At 33.0% G+C, this 16086-nt stretch overlaps 1 protein-coding gene and 1 pseudogene across 1 annotated transcript; both read left to right on the top strand.

Moving 5' to 3' along the window:
• On the top strand, positions 5420 to 6358 carry LOC100521607 (olfactory receptor 2L8-like). Its single transcript, XM_003123586.1, has one exon. It carries the CDS (start codon positions 5420 to 5422, stop codon positions 6356 to 6358), a length of 939 nt encoding a protein of 312 aa, XP_003123634.1.
• Positions 14301 to 15205, top strand: LOC100521774 (annotated as a pseudogene).

Below are 16086 nucleotides of genomic sequence, written 5' to 3'. Positions count from 1 at the left end.
TTTAAAAGAAATTTTAAAAATCAAAGATTGAAAATGTCTTATAAATTGAAATAGGTTATTCCAGTGTATAAAACTAGAAGACAAAAATAATCAATTTGGATTTATTTTACCCAAGAAAAAAATGTCATCTTCACTTTAAACCTTGAAGTATGCTGATATTCACCATTGAGATTGCTTCTCTGTCAGATACAAGGGGCTTTTATATACTATCGTAGGAGAGCATACTAGAACAGTGCATGAATAACAAGTCATCAAAACGCTCCACATACAGTCATGATATATGGAATAAAAAATCAGATATGGTGTGTCATTGATTGTTTCTGTTCAGAGCTTAATTTTTTTCACTGTTAGTGTATAATAATATTAATCACCCCATGGAAAAATTTTCAGAGATATCCCTATACAAAATGAATTTGATCTGAATGATCATAATTTCCTTAATAATTTCAAATATATTTTTAATTTATAATTAAATTTCCAGTGTAAAGTGTACACTATAGGATAGTCTAATATGCTGTATTGTGTTGAAGCCAAATGACATTTATAAAAAATGGATGTTATTTTTTCATAGATGAATTTCATAGGCTATATATTATTGGAATATTAATTCCTCTGTGCATGTTTAAGGCCCTTCAGTAAGTTTTGAATAATATATTTGAAATTCCAAATATGACATAATTTTTGTTACTTTTAAATCCTATTTTTTAATTATTTGTTTTGATAAGCATACATACTATAATATTTACCATTTTACCAATTTTTTAAGTGTGCAGGTTAGTGCCATTAGTACACTCACAGTATTGTGCAAGCATAATATTCCACTTTCATCTCTATGAATTTGACTAACCCATTTAGGTGGAATCAAGCACATGGCTTCTCATGACTGGTTTATTTTACTTAACCTCATATTTGCAAACTTTATCCTTGTCGTAGCAGAATTTCCTTCTTTTTCAGAACTGGGTAATGTGTACATGTGTATTAAGCATTAAGCTTCAGTGGACATTTGTGTTATTTCCATGTTTAGTTATTGAGAAAATAACTTCTAGGAATATGGGTGTACAAATATCTGTTCAAGACTCTGCTTTTACTCATTTTAGTGTATACCTAGGTGCAGTTCCTGGATAGTCATTCATTTTCCTTAGATATTGTTATTTTCACTTTTTTAAAAATAAAAACTGCTAACCAAAGGTGAGATGGGCTATCACATTGTAATTTTGAGTTGAAAATTTCTAATAATTAGTGATGTGGATCATCTTTTCTTGTGTTTATTGGTCATTTGTATATCTTCTTTGGAGAAATGTTTATTCAGGTACTTCCCCTATTTTCATGTTAATTGTGGTTTGGTGAGTTGTGTAGTTTTTATGTATTCCCTGTAAATATGCATCATCTGATATGTTTTCTGCTAATTTTTTCATTCTGTGGCTTGCTTATTCACTCTACTGAAAAAAAAATTTGATGCAGAGAAGTTTTTAATTTTAATAAAGTCCAGTGTCTCAGTACTTTTGTTTGTTGCATATACTTTTGGTGTTAAATCCAAAAAACACAACTAAATTCAAACAATATCAACCTTTTCTGCTATGGTTTTATCTAAGAGTTTATACTTTTAACTTTATATCTAGTTCTTTGACCCACTTAATTCTTATGCATGGTATAATGTTATAGCCCAATTTTATTAATTGCATATGGATATCCAGCATTCTGAGCAACATTTGTTGAAATGGCATCTCCACTGAATGATTCTGAGCTCTTTATAAAAATCATTTGATCATGTATGTGAAGATTTATATTTTCTGTCATCTCTATTTTATTTGGTTGGTTTATGTGTATCTTTAGGTCAGTACTACACTGTTCTTAGTATTTTAGCTTTGCAAAAAAGTTTTGAATCAGAAAGATTGAATTCTTCAACTATAAGATTCTTTCCATTATCCTAAGTATTTTGAGATTTTATAAGAATGTTAGGATATTCTTTAATATTCCTATACAAAAATTATTTGGGACTATGATAGACATTGTATTACATCTGTAGGTTTCTTATTGTAGTACTGACATCTTAATAGTGTTTAGTTTTCCAATCCTTGAGCACAGAATGCTTTTTGATTTATTTGTCTTTAGACATTGTATTACATCTGTAGGCTTCTTATTGTAGTACTGACATCTTAATAGTGTTTAGTTTTCCAATCCTTGAGCACAGAATGCTTTTTGATTTATTTGTCTTTTCAATTTCTTTCATCAGTGTTTGGGGATTTTTAGTGAACAAGTTTTTCACCTCCTTTTTTATGCTTATTCCTAGGGATTTTATTATTTTTCATCATTTGGTAGTTATAATAATTTCTTAAATACTTCATAGTATGATATGTTATTAGTGTGTAGAAATACAACTAATTTTATATTCTTCAACTTTTTTCAATTTGTTTATTAGTTCCAACAGGATTTTGGTAAATCTTGGAATTTTATATGTATAAGATTATGTTATTTGTGAACTAATTCAATTTTATTTCCAATACCTTGTAAATTGGACATGTCAAAATGAACATCTTTGCTTTTTCTCCCCCTAAAAGAAAGCTTTCAGTCTTTCACCATTAAGTATAATAATAATAATAATAATAATAATATTATTATTATTATTATTAATTTAGGGCCGCACCCTTGGCATATGTTAAGTTCTGCAGCTAGGGGTGAAATTTGAGCTGAATCTTGCAGCCTAAACCACAGCCACAGCAACACCAGATCTGAGCTGTGTCTCTGACCTACACTGCAGCTCACAGCAATGCTGTATCCTTAAACCACTGAGTGGGGCCAGGGATCGAGCCCGCATCATCATCGATAATAGTCAGGTTGATTTCCACTGAGCCACAATGGGAACTCCCATTGAGTATAATGTTAATTGAGTTATCAAGTTCAATTTTTAATTGTGATATCAGTTTTCCATGTCTTTAATATTTTATTCAAGTAAAGTGAGAACTTGCTCTCAGTAGCCCACAGGCAAAAACAACTATTTCACATCTCACTACTCCTGATTCACAAGGCAAATATTTTTAATATTTTAACATGTTTTTTCCCCAGTCATATATTTTTTTACAAATATGCTTATCTTCTAACACTTAAATACTACATATCAAATACTTTCTCTTGACTCTTACTCCAGCCGCTATGGATGAAATTTTCCCCTAACCCCACATACCATCACCTCCTCCTAATTTTCTCTTTCACCATCCTTTCAACATAGTCATGCATCACTTTGTGTCTGGGGTGGCAAGGATAATAGAATTTTGTTATTGTCTGGTATATATTGCTAAAATATGAAAACATAAATTGTTCTTAAATCTAATAATACTTTAATTAGAATTTCATATAAATAATTCTCCTTATTATTTTCTTGATCAAGACACTTTTATGACCACATATTTATGAGCAATACTTAGGATATTCACAAATTGTCTCAAGAAGACATTTAGAATTTTCAAGAAAATGTCATCAATAAAATATTCCTTATTTATTTTTCTGTGCTCTAACCATGCACTTTGAATATGGTGGTTCAAATATATCAATTCTATTTTTTTTAATTTTTAACTCCATTATTTTTCTATATGCATTTATAGAAATGACAAAAAGCATACATTGCTTCCCTTATATTAATTCTCTACTTCTCCTATCCATTCAAAGTGGCAATCCTTCTCTGTTTTTGTTTATGTTTTTTTAATTTTTATTTCTGGTAGATATTTTTTCACATTGCCTTTGAAATTTTTACTTAATCTTTCATCAATTATTATTTTTTAGTTTTTAAGAGGCAGTTACCTGACTTTTATATATCTAACAATGTTTATATAATGGAATGATGATAGCTCAAACATATTTGAAGATATAAATACAATCTTAAAAAATATACCATTTTCTACCTTTTTCAATCATTCCACCTCACTATATATTTGTTTCTGAATGTGTATATGAATATGTATTTTGTTTGTGTGTGTCCATGCGTGCACACATGTGAGCATCTTCCTCTTTCATGCTGCAGACCATCTTAAATGTCTGGTAATATTTGACTTATGGATAAGCAATGAGATCCTACTATATAGCACAGGGAACTATATCTAGTCACTTGTGATGGAATATTATGGAGGATAATATGAGAAAAAGAAGATATATATACATATATCACTGGACTCTTTGCTGTACAGCAGAGACTGACAAAACATAAATCAAGCACAATAAAAAGTAAAATATAAAAAAGAAAAAACAAAGGGGCTTGAGAGAATTTTGGGGAAAATTATCTTGACTAAAAAAATAATATTTACCGCTAAAACACTAAATACTTTGTAAAGCTTGTTTGTTTATAGTTTCTATGGAGATTTCCCCCTCCCACCTCCATGAAGAAGACTCCTAGAATGTCATTTTTTCCTACTTAATAACTGACCATTCCTTTTTCCAAATTCCTTTATTCAAAGGAATATTGTATCTCTCATTATGCTTTAGGATCATCTGAAATGTATTAATTAATTATATATTTATTAATACCATTATGACAGTAGGTTTTAACAGGGAGATATTTTAAATGAATGTGTTTAAATTTAACCAATAACCTAGAATTGAAGTGTTTTAAATACAAAAAAAGGTAAAATTAATGAGTAGACAAAGTGCCATAAAGCAAAATATATCATGTAAGTGTTAGAAAAGCATAGAAACATAAAACATATGCTATTTAAGAGAGCGTGCATGGATTTATCAAAGAAACAAGGATGTGGTTTATAGATAGTCAGACAAAGGTCAGCTTAGCCCAATGCGGATGCAGAAGAAAATACATTTATGTAAGTGGTACTTGACAATAGAATTCAGCCTCTATTTCACAACAGATAGAACAAATAACATTATCTGAATTCAAAGATGCTTATTTTGACATTTCTGAGCAAATAAACCTCAAGGAAGTAAAATAAGTTCACAACATGAGCTGAAAGGCTACTGCAGACTTTGAGATAATCCTTAGGCCTTGAATATGAAAGAAAAATCATAAATTAATGGCAATACACATTTTTTTCACAGTAGAATTCTATAATGTAGGCATTTGCATGATTTCCTATGAATTATATGTAAGTATCAAATCTATCTGTGAGGTTATTTGTGTTTGTGTAGGGTAGTAAAACATACTTATCATAATGCTGTCAGATTTTTTTCTGTAACTTTAAAGATTTCTTGGAAAACACTTTGGACAAAATGTTTGCATTTTCAAATTTTAATCTCTGGATCAAAAAGCGATGTCTTTTTCAAATTATCTAACATTGGTAAGTGTAAATCTTCATTTAAGAACTGGAAAATTTTAAGTAATATGCAGTCATACTAAAATGAAACTTAAAAACAACTTATTGTTTTAAACTTGAATTACTTATTCATGTGTTTGCATTTAGGAAACTTATATGAATTCCACATGGAAAAATATAATCAAACATCAACTGATTTCATCTTATTAGGGTTGTTACCCCCTGAAAGAATTGGTTTCTTTCTTTTTATTCTCATTGTTCTCATTTTCCTAATGACTCTGTTTGGCAACCTCTCCATGATTCTTCTTATCATCCTTGACACCCAACTCCACACACCCATGTATTTTCTACTCAGTCAACTCTCCTTCATGGACCTGAATTACATCTCCACTATTGTTCCCAAAATGGCCTACAACTATCTTATTGGAAACAAGTCTATCTCCTTCATTGGGTGTGGGGTTCAGAGCTTCTTCTTCTTGACTTTAGGAGGTGCAGAAGCACTGATCTTGGCTGCAATGGCTTATGATCGTTATGTGGCCATTTGCTTTCCTCTTCATTATCCCATCAGAATCAGCAGAAGAGTGTGTGTGTTGATGATAATGGGATCTTGGATAATGGGCTCTATCAACTCCTGTGCCCACACTATATATATCCTCCACATCCCTTATTGCCGATCCAGGGCCATCAATCATTTCTTCTGTGATGTCCCAGCCATGTTGACTTTGGCCTGCATGGACACCTGGATCCATGAGTACACAGTGTTTGTGAGCACCATCCTCTTTCTTTTGTTGCCTTTCATTGGTATTGCATGTTCCTATGGCCGTGTTCTCCTTGCTGTCTATCACATGCGATCAGATGAAGGGAAGAAGAAGGCCTACTCCACCTGCAGCACCCACCTCACTGTGGTGACTTTCTACTATGCACCCTTTGCTTATACTTATCTACGCCCAAAATTTCTTCGTGCTCCAACAGAGGACAAGGCTCTGGCTGTTTTCTATACTATTCTGACACCAATTCTCAATCCTCTTATCTATAGCCTGAGAAACAAGGAAGTGATGGGGGCCCTGAGAAGAGTAACTCAAAGAATCTGCTCTGTGAAAATGTAGACAAAGGTTTTTCATGAGTAGAAACAGTCATATATAAATCCTTCATCAGAGTATAGTAATTAAAAATATATCATTAAATGCAAGAAGTAAAATTAATCTAGAATTGAAGAAAATAATATTTTGACAAAATTTTCTTATAATATATATGCATGTATACATATATATATAACATACATAAATTTTTAATAACATATTATTTTTATTGGTGATTTTCTCCATCAATTTCAAGTTCTTTCTCTCATTGCTGATATATTGTCAACAAAAATGATTCTTTGTCATGTAACACAATGGAAACTCTTTAAATGAATTTGCCATTCAGCATCACAATCCTACTATTTTCTACCTATTTTCCAATATGTCTAAAACATGTTTTTTCAATGTCTGAATCAATTTAAATGTCAACAAACATTTGTTCTTTCATAATCAACCTATTACGAGCAGTAACAGTCTTCTTTTTTTTTCCCATATAGGGAGATTTTATTTCAGAAGTTTAACTGAGACTTCACCAGGGATTTTGTATTTCTTATTCTGCTCTGTATGGAATGTGACAAATTTAGGTTTTCTTTTAGTGTGGTATATTTAGGGAAGTCTTTTAATATTAGCTATACCAAAGGATCAATATAAAGGACTTGGAGATGCCAACACAGATGAGGGGAATTGTGTGGTTAATAATACAACAAATGGATCTACTCCCAACATTCTTGCAGTCATCTTCAGCACTCAGCATATATCATTTTACCTCCTAAGTAATCACTAAACTCTTGTATTACATAATGCTCTGAAATGAGATTATATTCCCCAGTCACTACATATTTTATTTCTAGTGAAACTGCCTGAGGAAAGTTAACTTTTATGAACAAATTTCAGCTATTCATATGATGGTTTCATCACTTATCTGAACAAGTCCCTTCAAAATTTCCATTAAACCATCAGGTCAAGTGAACTTCTTGGTTGAAGTGTTATCACTGTCCATCAGTGATCAGTGTAGAATTATCTTTACTTCTAGTTGTGGCATGGAGGAGAAGGATCATATTGCACATAATTTGCAGGGCACAGCATAAATGAAAATATAAAGCCCTATCTTGAGAAATCAGAAATATATGCCATTCTTTTTTTTCAAAATTATTGGTTATAAAATGCAATAAATATTATAAATAATACTTTGTTTCATAGTTATATGTATACTTAGTTATATTTTATTATGTGATTTCTTCATTGAGTATGAGGTTTGTGGGCCCACTTTTCTCCAAATTTATTTTCATGAAAATTTATAGTTTGAAGAGTTTTATTCTCTATCAGTGCAGCCACTGGCAATAAATGTTAGGTTGAAATTAATATTAGACAGTTTTTAATTTTTTTAACTTTAGAAGGAACTTTCTGCTTATGTTACTATAGTGATTAGGAGTGTTTATGGGTTGTAAAAACGTTAGGCAGATTTTCTGATTAATTATATCAAAATATAAATTTTAGTACATGGTGAACTGGTAATTATCAAGGAGAATGGTTTTCTTAAAAGATTTATCTTATAACTTAACTTCAAAACATAGATCCATCCAAGTCCATTTCATATAAATATGAATTTAATCTTAAATATAAATTTAGTTAATGGCATTTTAATGATTCTTCTCAAATTTTTGGTGATTTTTGAACTTTGTAAAAGGACCAGAGGTGGCTTTACATTCCAAATACCTGTCTACAATTTGATCACTAAATTTTCAATTATAAGGTGGGTTGATATTAAATTTTATTTTGAAAAATATTTTTGAGAAATTCCCATCGTGGCACAGTGGAAGCAAATCTGACTGGGAACCATGAGGTTGCAGGTTCAATCCCTGGCCTTGCTCAGTGGGTTAAGGATCCAGCATTGCTGTGAGCTGTGGTGTAGGTTGCAGATGTGGGTTGGATCTGGCATTCCTGTGACTGTGGCATAAGCTCTGATTGGACCCCTAGCCTGGGAAACTCCATATGCTACAGTTGCAGCCCTAAAAAGACAAAAGACAATGAATAAATAAATAAATATTTTTGAAACTTTACATGAAAAGAATATTAATTTTCATCACTAGTCTTTCAAATTAATTTTTTTTTGTCTTTTTTTGCCTTTTCTAGGGCCGCACCCGCGCCATATGGGGGTTCCCAGGCTAGGGGTTGAATTGGAGCTGTAGCCGCCGACCTAGGCCAGAGCCGCAGCAACGGGTGATTCGAATCACGTCCGTGACCTACACCATAGCTCATGGCAACGCCAGATCCTTAACCCAGTGAGAAAGGCCAGGGATCAAACCCGCAACCTCATGGTTCCTAGTTGGATTCGTTAACCACTGTGCCATAACGGGAACTCCTTCAAATTAATTTTAAATATTATTTTATTTCTGAGCTTGTAGATGTTTGCTATTCAAAACTTCAAATGTTTTTAAAACCATTTTTTGAGTACAATTTGGTGAATGTTAATGGTACTCTGATATGCTTTACAGCAACAAATGTTTGTTTAGCAGTATTAAAAATAATATTTCTTATAATATTACAAAAAAAATGTAATGATTTACTGAAATGCTCACTTGCCTAAGCATTATAACATCTCCCGTTCTGACACTCAAGTGAGATATTTAATAGATTTGTAGGTGACCTAGTTGCAGATTTGGGTTGAAAATGTAAGTCAACTGCCACCTCTACCAGGAGCCATTTCTCCTGCCAGGCAAAGCTCCTCTCTCCTAGGCAATGGCCACTCCACCATGATTGAAACTACCGCTACCCTGGTCATCGCCACCACCAGTCTGGGCACAGTTCCCAGTGTGGACACTCCATTTGGGTCCAGTGTCCTGAACTCTAAAGTGTGTGTGAACATGGGGTAGCCAGGCAAACTGCTCTACTTGCATGCTAACTGAGCCATCATGTACAAGTCCTGCTCTTGGACCAAAACCACATGGTAATGCTGCCACCCAGTATAACTTCTGTGCTCACATGTGTATTCAGAGACACAATTATTAAGAATTTCAAGAAGGCAACAACAGTGCATTGAACCCAGCAAGGATTTGTTCTGAATGTAAAAGCCTATGTAAGCATATACATCCAATAAAGGTAAAATGCTCTGAAAAGGGTAAAATGAAATAATGCAAAGGGAAGCGCATGGTACAAAGCCAGGAAAATGACGGTAATATCTGCTGTTTTAGTCAGGTGTTATCATTGGTAACCTAGGGAAATGTGGAATTGAGGAGGCATGTCCATTCCAGACTCCTTATCCAATTCATACAGTGAAAATAGAGAAAATCAGGAGACAGAAATCATTATTGTCTCTAACATATCATATTTTATTAGATTATCAGTCTGTTTTTAACAAGAAATTAGTTTTTTTCTTCCTTTTTAAGTAAACTGTCTAAAAAAACTAGGATTTTGTGTTATGATAAATTACTTTCCTGTGTTGTTTTCATCATGTCTATGATTACCTAAGAAAAATGAATTATGTATTAAAAGGCTTAAGTAGCATATTTTAATATTTTGGTTTTTTAAATAAATATTTAACAGCCAGTACTTGCCTGCAAAGTATTTGTCATTATGAGTACATTGACAGCTAAGTATTTTTTCAGTGACCTATAATTTTATTTGATTGTTATAAAATATATTAATATTTTGTATAAACTTCCCAAAATCAATGCTAAATATGATATTTTGCCTAAATTAAATTTTATTATTTCACACAAGGACCCTGTAATATTTCAAAAGATTTTTTACTCTCACTTTTAAAAAGGAGAGATGATAAACTAATTAGGCTAATTTGAAGTGCTTAATTTCATGCTAATAATTGCCAATAGTTAATAATGAACATATTCTATGTTGTGTTTGTGTATATATACATATATATGGTATGTATTTCAGAAATTATATGAAACTTTTTAGAAATCTGATGTGTTATTGTATAATGTTATAATTTTTAAATTCTAGTTTCTGTACTATTAATATTTATATGTTTCAGGTTTGTCTGAAATAGGTTTTGTACATCTAATAGTTTGTACTTCTTACTTCTCTAATATTTTATTATTCCCCCTTTTCTCTCCTCCTGGCAACTGCTACTTTGGTTTCTTCCATTGACTATACCATATTCTGAGATATATTTTAAGATACCTGTAATATTTTATGATAAATCTTATAATAAATATTTATATGAATTTACATGATACTTTAATTATGAGAATAATTTATTTGGCACTGATTGCATCAAGACATTTATAAAAAAATAAGAAGTTAGATAAATAGTGTTTATTAAAGAAGGGGAGATTCATTGTATCCACAACTTGTGATGTGTCCTCTGGAAATAGGAAAGATTGCAAAAAGTAGAGAATGCTTTGAAAACAGTAGCAGTAACATAATTTTATTCCTTAGGAGTAGAGATGATTTCAAGCAACCACACTATATAATCACATAGTTACTGATTCTATTAATGCTTTGGCAGTTTGGTGTTGGGAGACATGTTTCTACAATATTTTCTTAGCCTCTTTGTTCCTATTTTCTATGCTGAAAACTCTATCTTGTCCTGCTTTACTTTACCCCATATTCCTGCATGAAAAACAGCTGCAGGGCTGGTAAATGACTTAAGCTTAAGAACAAAGACCAAAAGGCATAAGTTATTCATGTGGTCAGCTGAATGAGGATATAATACATTGATCTAGGCATGCCATTTGCACAGCATGATATGTCCTGTTAAAATAAAAAAGAGGAACCTCATGGCCCCAAGGGGTTTATGAGTGGTCGTTAGCAGAATATGCATCAGCAAGGAGAACCTAGGTGCAAACCTAGGCACACTGGGCTGCCACAGATAGACATGCCATTTTCAGAAACACAATGATGATTCTCCAGATGCTATGCAGAGATAGGTGACACCAAGCTTCCTCAGTGCTAATGATTGTTAAATGCCTAAAGGTCAGAATAAAAGCTTAACCATCTACCAGCTATGTAACTTTAAAATAATAAAAGAACTTTTAAAATAATTTAAAAAAAACCTATATGCTGTACCTACAGCCCCTTCCTCACTTGACATAATCCTAAAGAACACAATAAAACCAGTGTGGTTTCTTGAAGCAGAACTCTTGGTCCCTGAGACCTTGAGTCCCATGTTCCAACCTTTAATTAAGTGCTGGACGGAGTATGGAAAAAGGGAATCTCCTGCACTGTTGGTGGGAAGTAAGTTGGTACAGCCACTATGGGGAACAGTATGGAGGTATCTTAGAAATCTATGCATAGAACTACCATATGACCCAGCAATCCCACTCTTGGGCATATATCTGAACAAAAGTTTCCTTAAAAAAGACACATTCACCCTCATGTTCATTGCAGCACTATTCACAATAGCCAAGACATAGAAACAACCCAAATGTCCATCGACAGATGATTGGATTAGGAAGAGGTGGTATATATACACAATGGAATACTACTCAGCCATAAAAAAGAATGATGCCATTTGCAGCAACATGGACTGTTGGAGGCATGAATGTGTGACATGACAAAGAATGGAAAGAAAAGACTGGTGCCATAGAGTGGCTGTAGAAGATCAGTCTATACTTTACAAAGTCTTGTGAATCTCTCATGGCCCTTGAGGCAAAACAAATGAGAACAACTTCAAAGAATGGCATCTTGAAAACAAGATTGCTGAAGTATTGATGATGCTGATGGAAAACTATCAGCTCTGACATTCTCAGGACTGGAGCCTTGGGGGATTTTTGGAAGAGGCCATAGATGGCTTGAAGCAAACAACAAATTTTGGCATGGGAGGGCTAAAACATTTATCATTATTTTATGTGCTTACAAATGACTGTCTTAGCTTATCTTGTTTCTAATCTGTTTAAAGTAGAAAATAGTAAATAAAAACCATGAGTTGGCGCAGAGGGTTGCTGTTGCCTAGTGAAGGTGGTAGCCCCCTGAACCTCACTCTATTTCTTTAGAGCGTGTTTTTGAGCCTATATGACTATAGACATGGTGTATTTCAATGAAGTTACATGGCAGAAGAAATCCACATCTTCCCTTTACCACCACTTTTTACATACATCCAATATGAGACTGTCAATTAAGAAGGAGAAAGGGGAGCTCCCATCATGGGTCCATGGAAACTAATCTGACAAGTATCCATGAGGACACAGGTTCAATCCCTGTCCATGCACAGAGTGTTAAGGATCTGGCATTGCTTTGAGCTGTGGTATAGGTTGCCTATGTGGCTCATATACCAGGTTGATGCAGTGGTGATGTAGGCCAACAGCTGCAGCTCTGATTTGACTCCTAGCCTGGGAAATTCCACATGCTGAGGATGTGGTGATACAAAGCAAAAAGAAATGTGTGTATATATATATACTATATATATATATACACATATATATATATTATATATATGTGTGTGTGTGTGTATATATATATACATATATATATATATTTAAAACTAAAACGCTACATATTTTGCAGAGATTATTCACTTAACTGTCTCTGGAGAATTTCTCTTCCCACATCCATGAAAAAATTCCTGGGTGCCATTTTCTCTTTTCTATTTAAATCACTGATCATTCCTCTTTCCAAATTTCTTCCTTCAAAGGCTCTTAAACTATTTCATCTCTTACTATATCTTATGCTTTCTGCTCTGTTTTAATTTACTACTTATATATTTTTGTATCATCATGATAGTTGGGCTTTAGCAGAGAGAGATTATAAATATATGTATTTAGATTTACACCCTATTCAAGGATTGGAAAAGAGACTAAAGTGTAAAAATTAAATGTTTAAAACAAAACACCAGAAACCAATGTATATTATGTAAGTGTTAGAGAAGCAAAGACATAAAACTTGTGCTATTTGGGAAAGCTGTATAGAATTATCAAAGCTGTGAGAAGCTCAGTGTTTAGATATACAGGCAAAGGCTCTATTTTAACTACATTTTCAGAAACTCATGTAGAGGCAGAAGAGAGTAAAGTCTTGTAAATGATATTTGACAATAAAGATTCATTTATTTTATTATGAATAAATTTTGTGTTGTGTATATATTTATGGCTGTACTGGTAGCCATAAATTATTATTTTTATTATGTATATATTTATGGCTGCACCGGTGGCCATAAATCATTATTTTTATTATGTATATACTTATGGCTGCACCAGTAGCATATGGAAGTTCCTGGGCTAGGGTTGAACCTGAGCCACAGCTGCTACCTACACCATAGCTGCAGCAATGCCAGATATTTTAACCCACTGCACTGGGCTGGGAATTTAGCCTGCACCTCCACAACCACCTGAGCCACTGCCCTTGGATTTTTAACCCACAGTGCCACAGCAGGAACTCCAGGATTTGTTTTAGATTTCACAAAAGGTGAACCAGATTAATACCTAATTCTAAGGAAGCTTGTTTTGACATTTCTGAGCAAAGAAAGCTAAGAAAGAAAAATAGATTCTCAACCTGACCTGATAGGTTGCAATCATTTTAGTATCAAACAGGGCTTAAAAATGAAAGAAGTTATTCATTAATAAAGAAGCTTATTTTGTGTAATAAACATGTACACATAATAGAATTCTTTAATGTGTGCATTTAAATTGATGTCCTATGAAATATTTTGAATGTGGTATTTGATTTTGATATTATGTGAGTTTTTGTTGTACAGCAATGTATATTTATCCTATAAAATATTATCTTAAAAATACATATATCTTAAATAAATACATATTTATCCTATAAAATATTTATCTTAAAATATTATTATAACTGTAAAATTTCTTGGGAAAAAACTCAAGGTTTTAAATCTTGGCTCAAAAACTAAATTTCATTTTTTTCTAAAAACAATAAACCAGTTCTGCATTTAAGAGTTGAAAGGCTTAAAATCATACCAAGTCTAATAAAAATAATACTTTAAACTAGCTTATTATTTTAAACCTAACTGACTTATTCTTTTGTCTGCCTTTAGGAATATTCATATGAATGCCACATGGAAATATAGATTCAAATATCAACTGATTTTATCTTATTGGTGTAATTCCCTCCTTTAAGAATTGGCTTTTCTTTTTATTCTCATTTTTCTCATTTTCCTAATGACTCTATTTGGCAAACTCCCTGTGATTCTTCTCATCCTTCTGGACATCCATCTTCACACAACCATGTATTTTTTGCTTAGTCAGCTATCCCTCATGGACCTGACCTACATTTGCACTGTTGTCCCAAAAATGGCCTCCAACTTTCTGTTTGGAAACAAGTCTATCTCTTTCATTGTGTGTGGGGCTCAGAGTTTCTTCTTAATGACTATAGAGGTACAGAAGTATTGCTCTTGGCTTCTGTCTTATGATCATTACATGGCCATTTGCTTTCCTCTTCACAACCCCATTAGAATAATCAGAAGAGTGTGTATATCTATGATAATGGGATCTTGGATAATGGGCTCTATCAACTCCTGTTCCCAGACCACATATGCCCTCCATATCCCTTTTTGCTGATCCAGGGCCATCAATCATTCTTCTGTGATGTCCCCCAGCCATGTTGACTCTGGTCTGCAAGGACACCTGGATATATCTTCCTCTTGTTACCTTTCAGTACTATTTCTTGTTCCTATTTTCATATTCTCCTTGCTATCACACAAACTCAGCAAGAAGAGAGGAAGAAGGCCTACTCCACCTGCAGCACCCATCTCACTGTGGTGACTTTCTACTATGCACCCTTTGTTTACACTTGTCTATGTCCAAGATCCCTATGATTTCCAACAGAAGATAAGGCTCTGGCTGTATTCTATACCATCTTGACCCCAATGCTCAACCAGATTGTCAATAAGGGCTGAGAAATAAGGAGGTAACAGGGTCCTTGAGAAGAGTAATACAGAGAATATACTCTGTTCAAATGTAGACAAAGTTTTTGTATGAGTACCAGAATTGGATATAAATGCATTCATTGTCATTCAGTAATTGAAATATTATCTTATCTTTAAATGCAAGGACTACAATTAATACAAAGGAGAAGAAAATAATTCATTTTATCTGGATGAAATTATCATTCTTAAATATATATGATATAACTTCTATATCTCTTCCTATCTCTCTATCTATCTAGATGTAAATGAATAATAATGCATAACATTGTTACTTTTCTTTTCTTTTTTTTTTTTTTTTGTCTTTAGTATTTTTACACCTGCATCTGTGGCATATGGAGGTTCCCAGGCTAGGTGTGGAATCAGAGTTGTAGCTGCCATCCTATGCCAGAGCCACAGTAATGTGGGATCTAAGCCACATCTGTTAATGCACACCACAGGTCACAGCAATGCTGGATCCTTAATGCACTGAGCAAGGTCAGAGATCAAACCCACGTCCTCATGGATACTACTTGGGTTCATTAACCACTGAGCCATGATGGGAACTCTATTGTTATTTTTCTTTGTAGTGTTCTTTTTCCCCATCAATATAAAATGCTTTTATTTCTTGCTAAAAAGTTGTCAAGGAAAAAGTTCCTATATAACATAGTAATGAAATGGAAACTATCTAATGTTTCCATTCAGCCTAACTTTTCTACTGTTTTCAATATATTTTCCAATAGGTCTAAACATGTTTTCTGAATATTGAGATCAAATTAAAAACCAGAAGAATTCTGTTATTCTCATAGTAGAACAATAATTACTAATAACAGTTATTTGTGCTTTCTATATAGGGAAATTTCATTTCAGAGATTTATCTAGGCTTCATCAAGGATTTTGAATTTTTATACCACCGTGAAAGGAAATGATAGGTTTATAT

This window comes from Sus scrofa, chromosome 2, assembly GCF_000003025.6.
Source record: "Sus scrofa isolate TJ Tabasco breed Duroc chromosome 2, Sscrofa11.1, whole genome shotgun sequence".
Lineage (NCBI taxonomy): Eukaryota > Metazoa > Chordata > Mammalia > Artiodactyla > Suidae > Sus > Sus scrofa.
The sequence above is the reverse complement of the archived record's forward strand: the minus strand, read 5'-3'. Positions and strand labels throughout refer to the sequence as shown.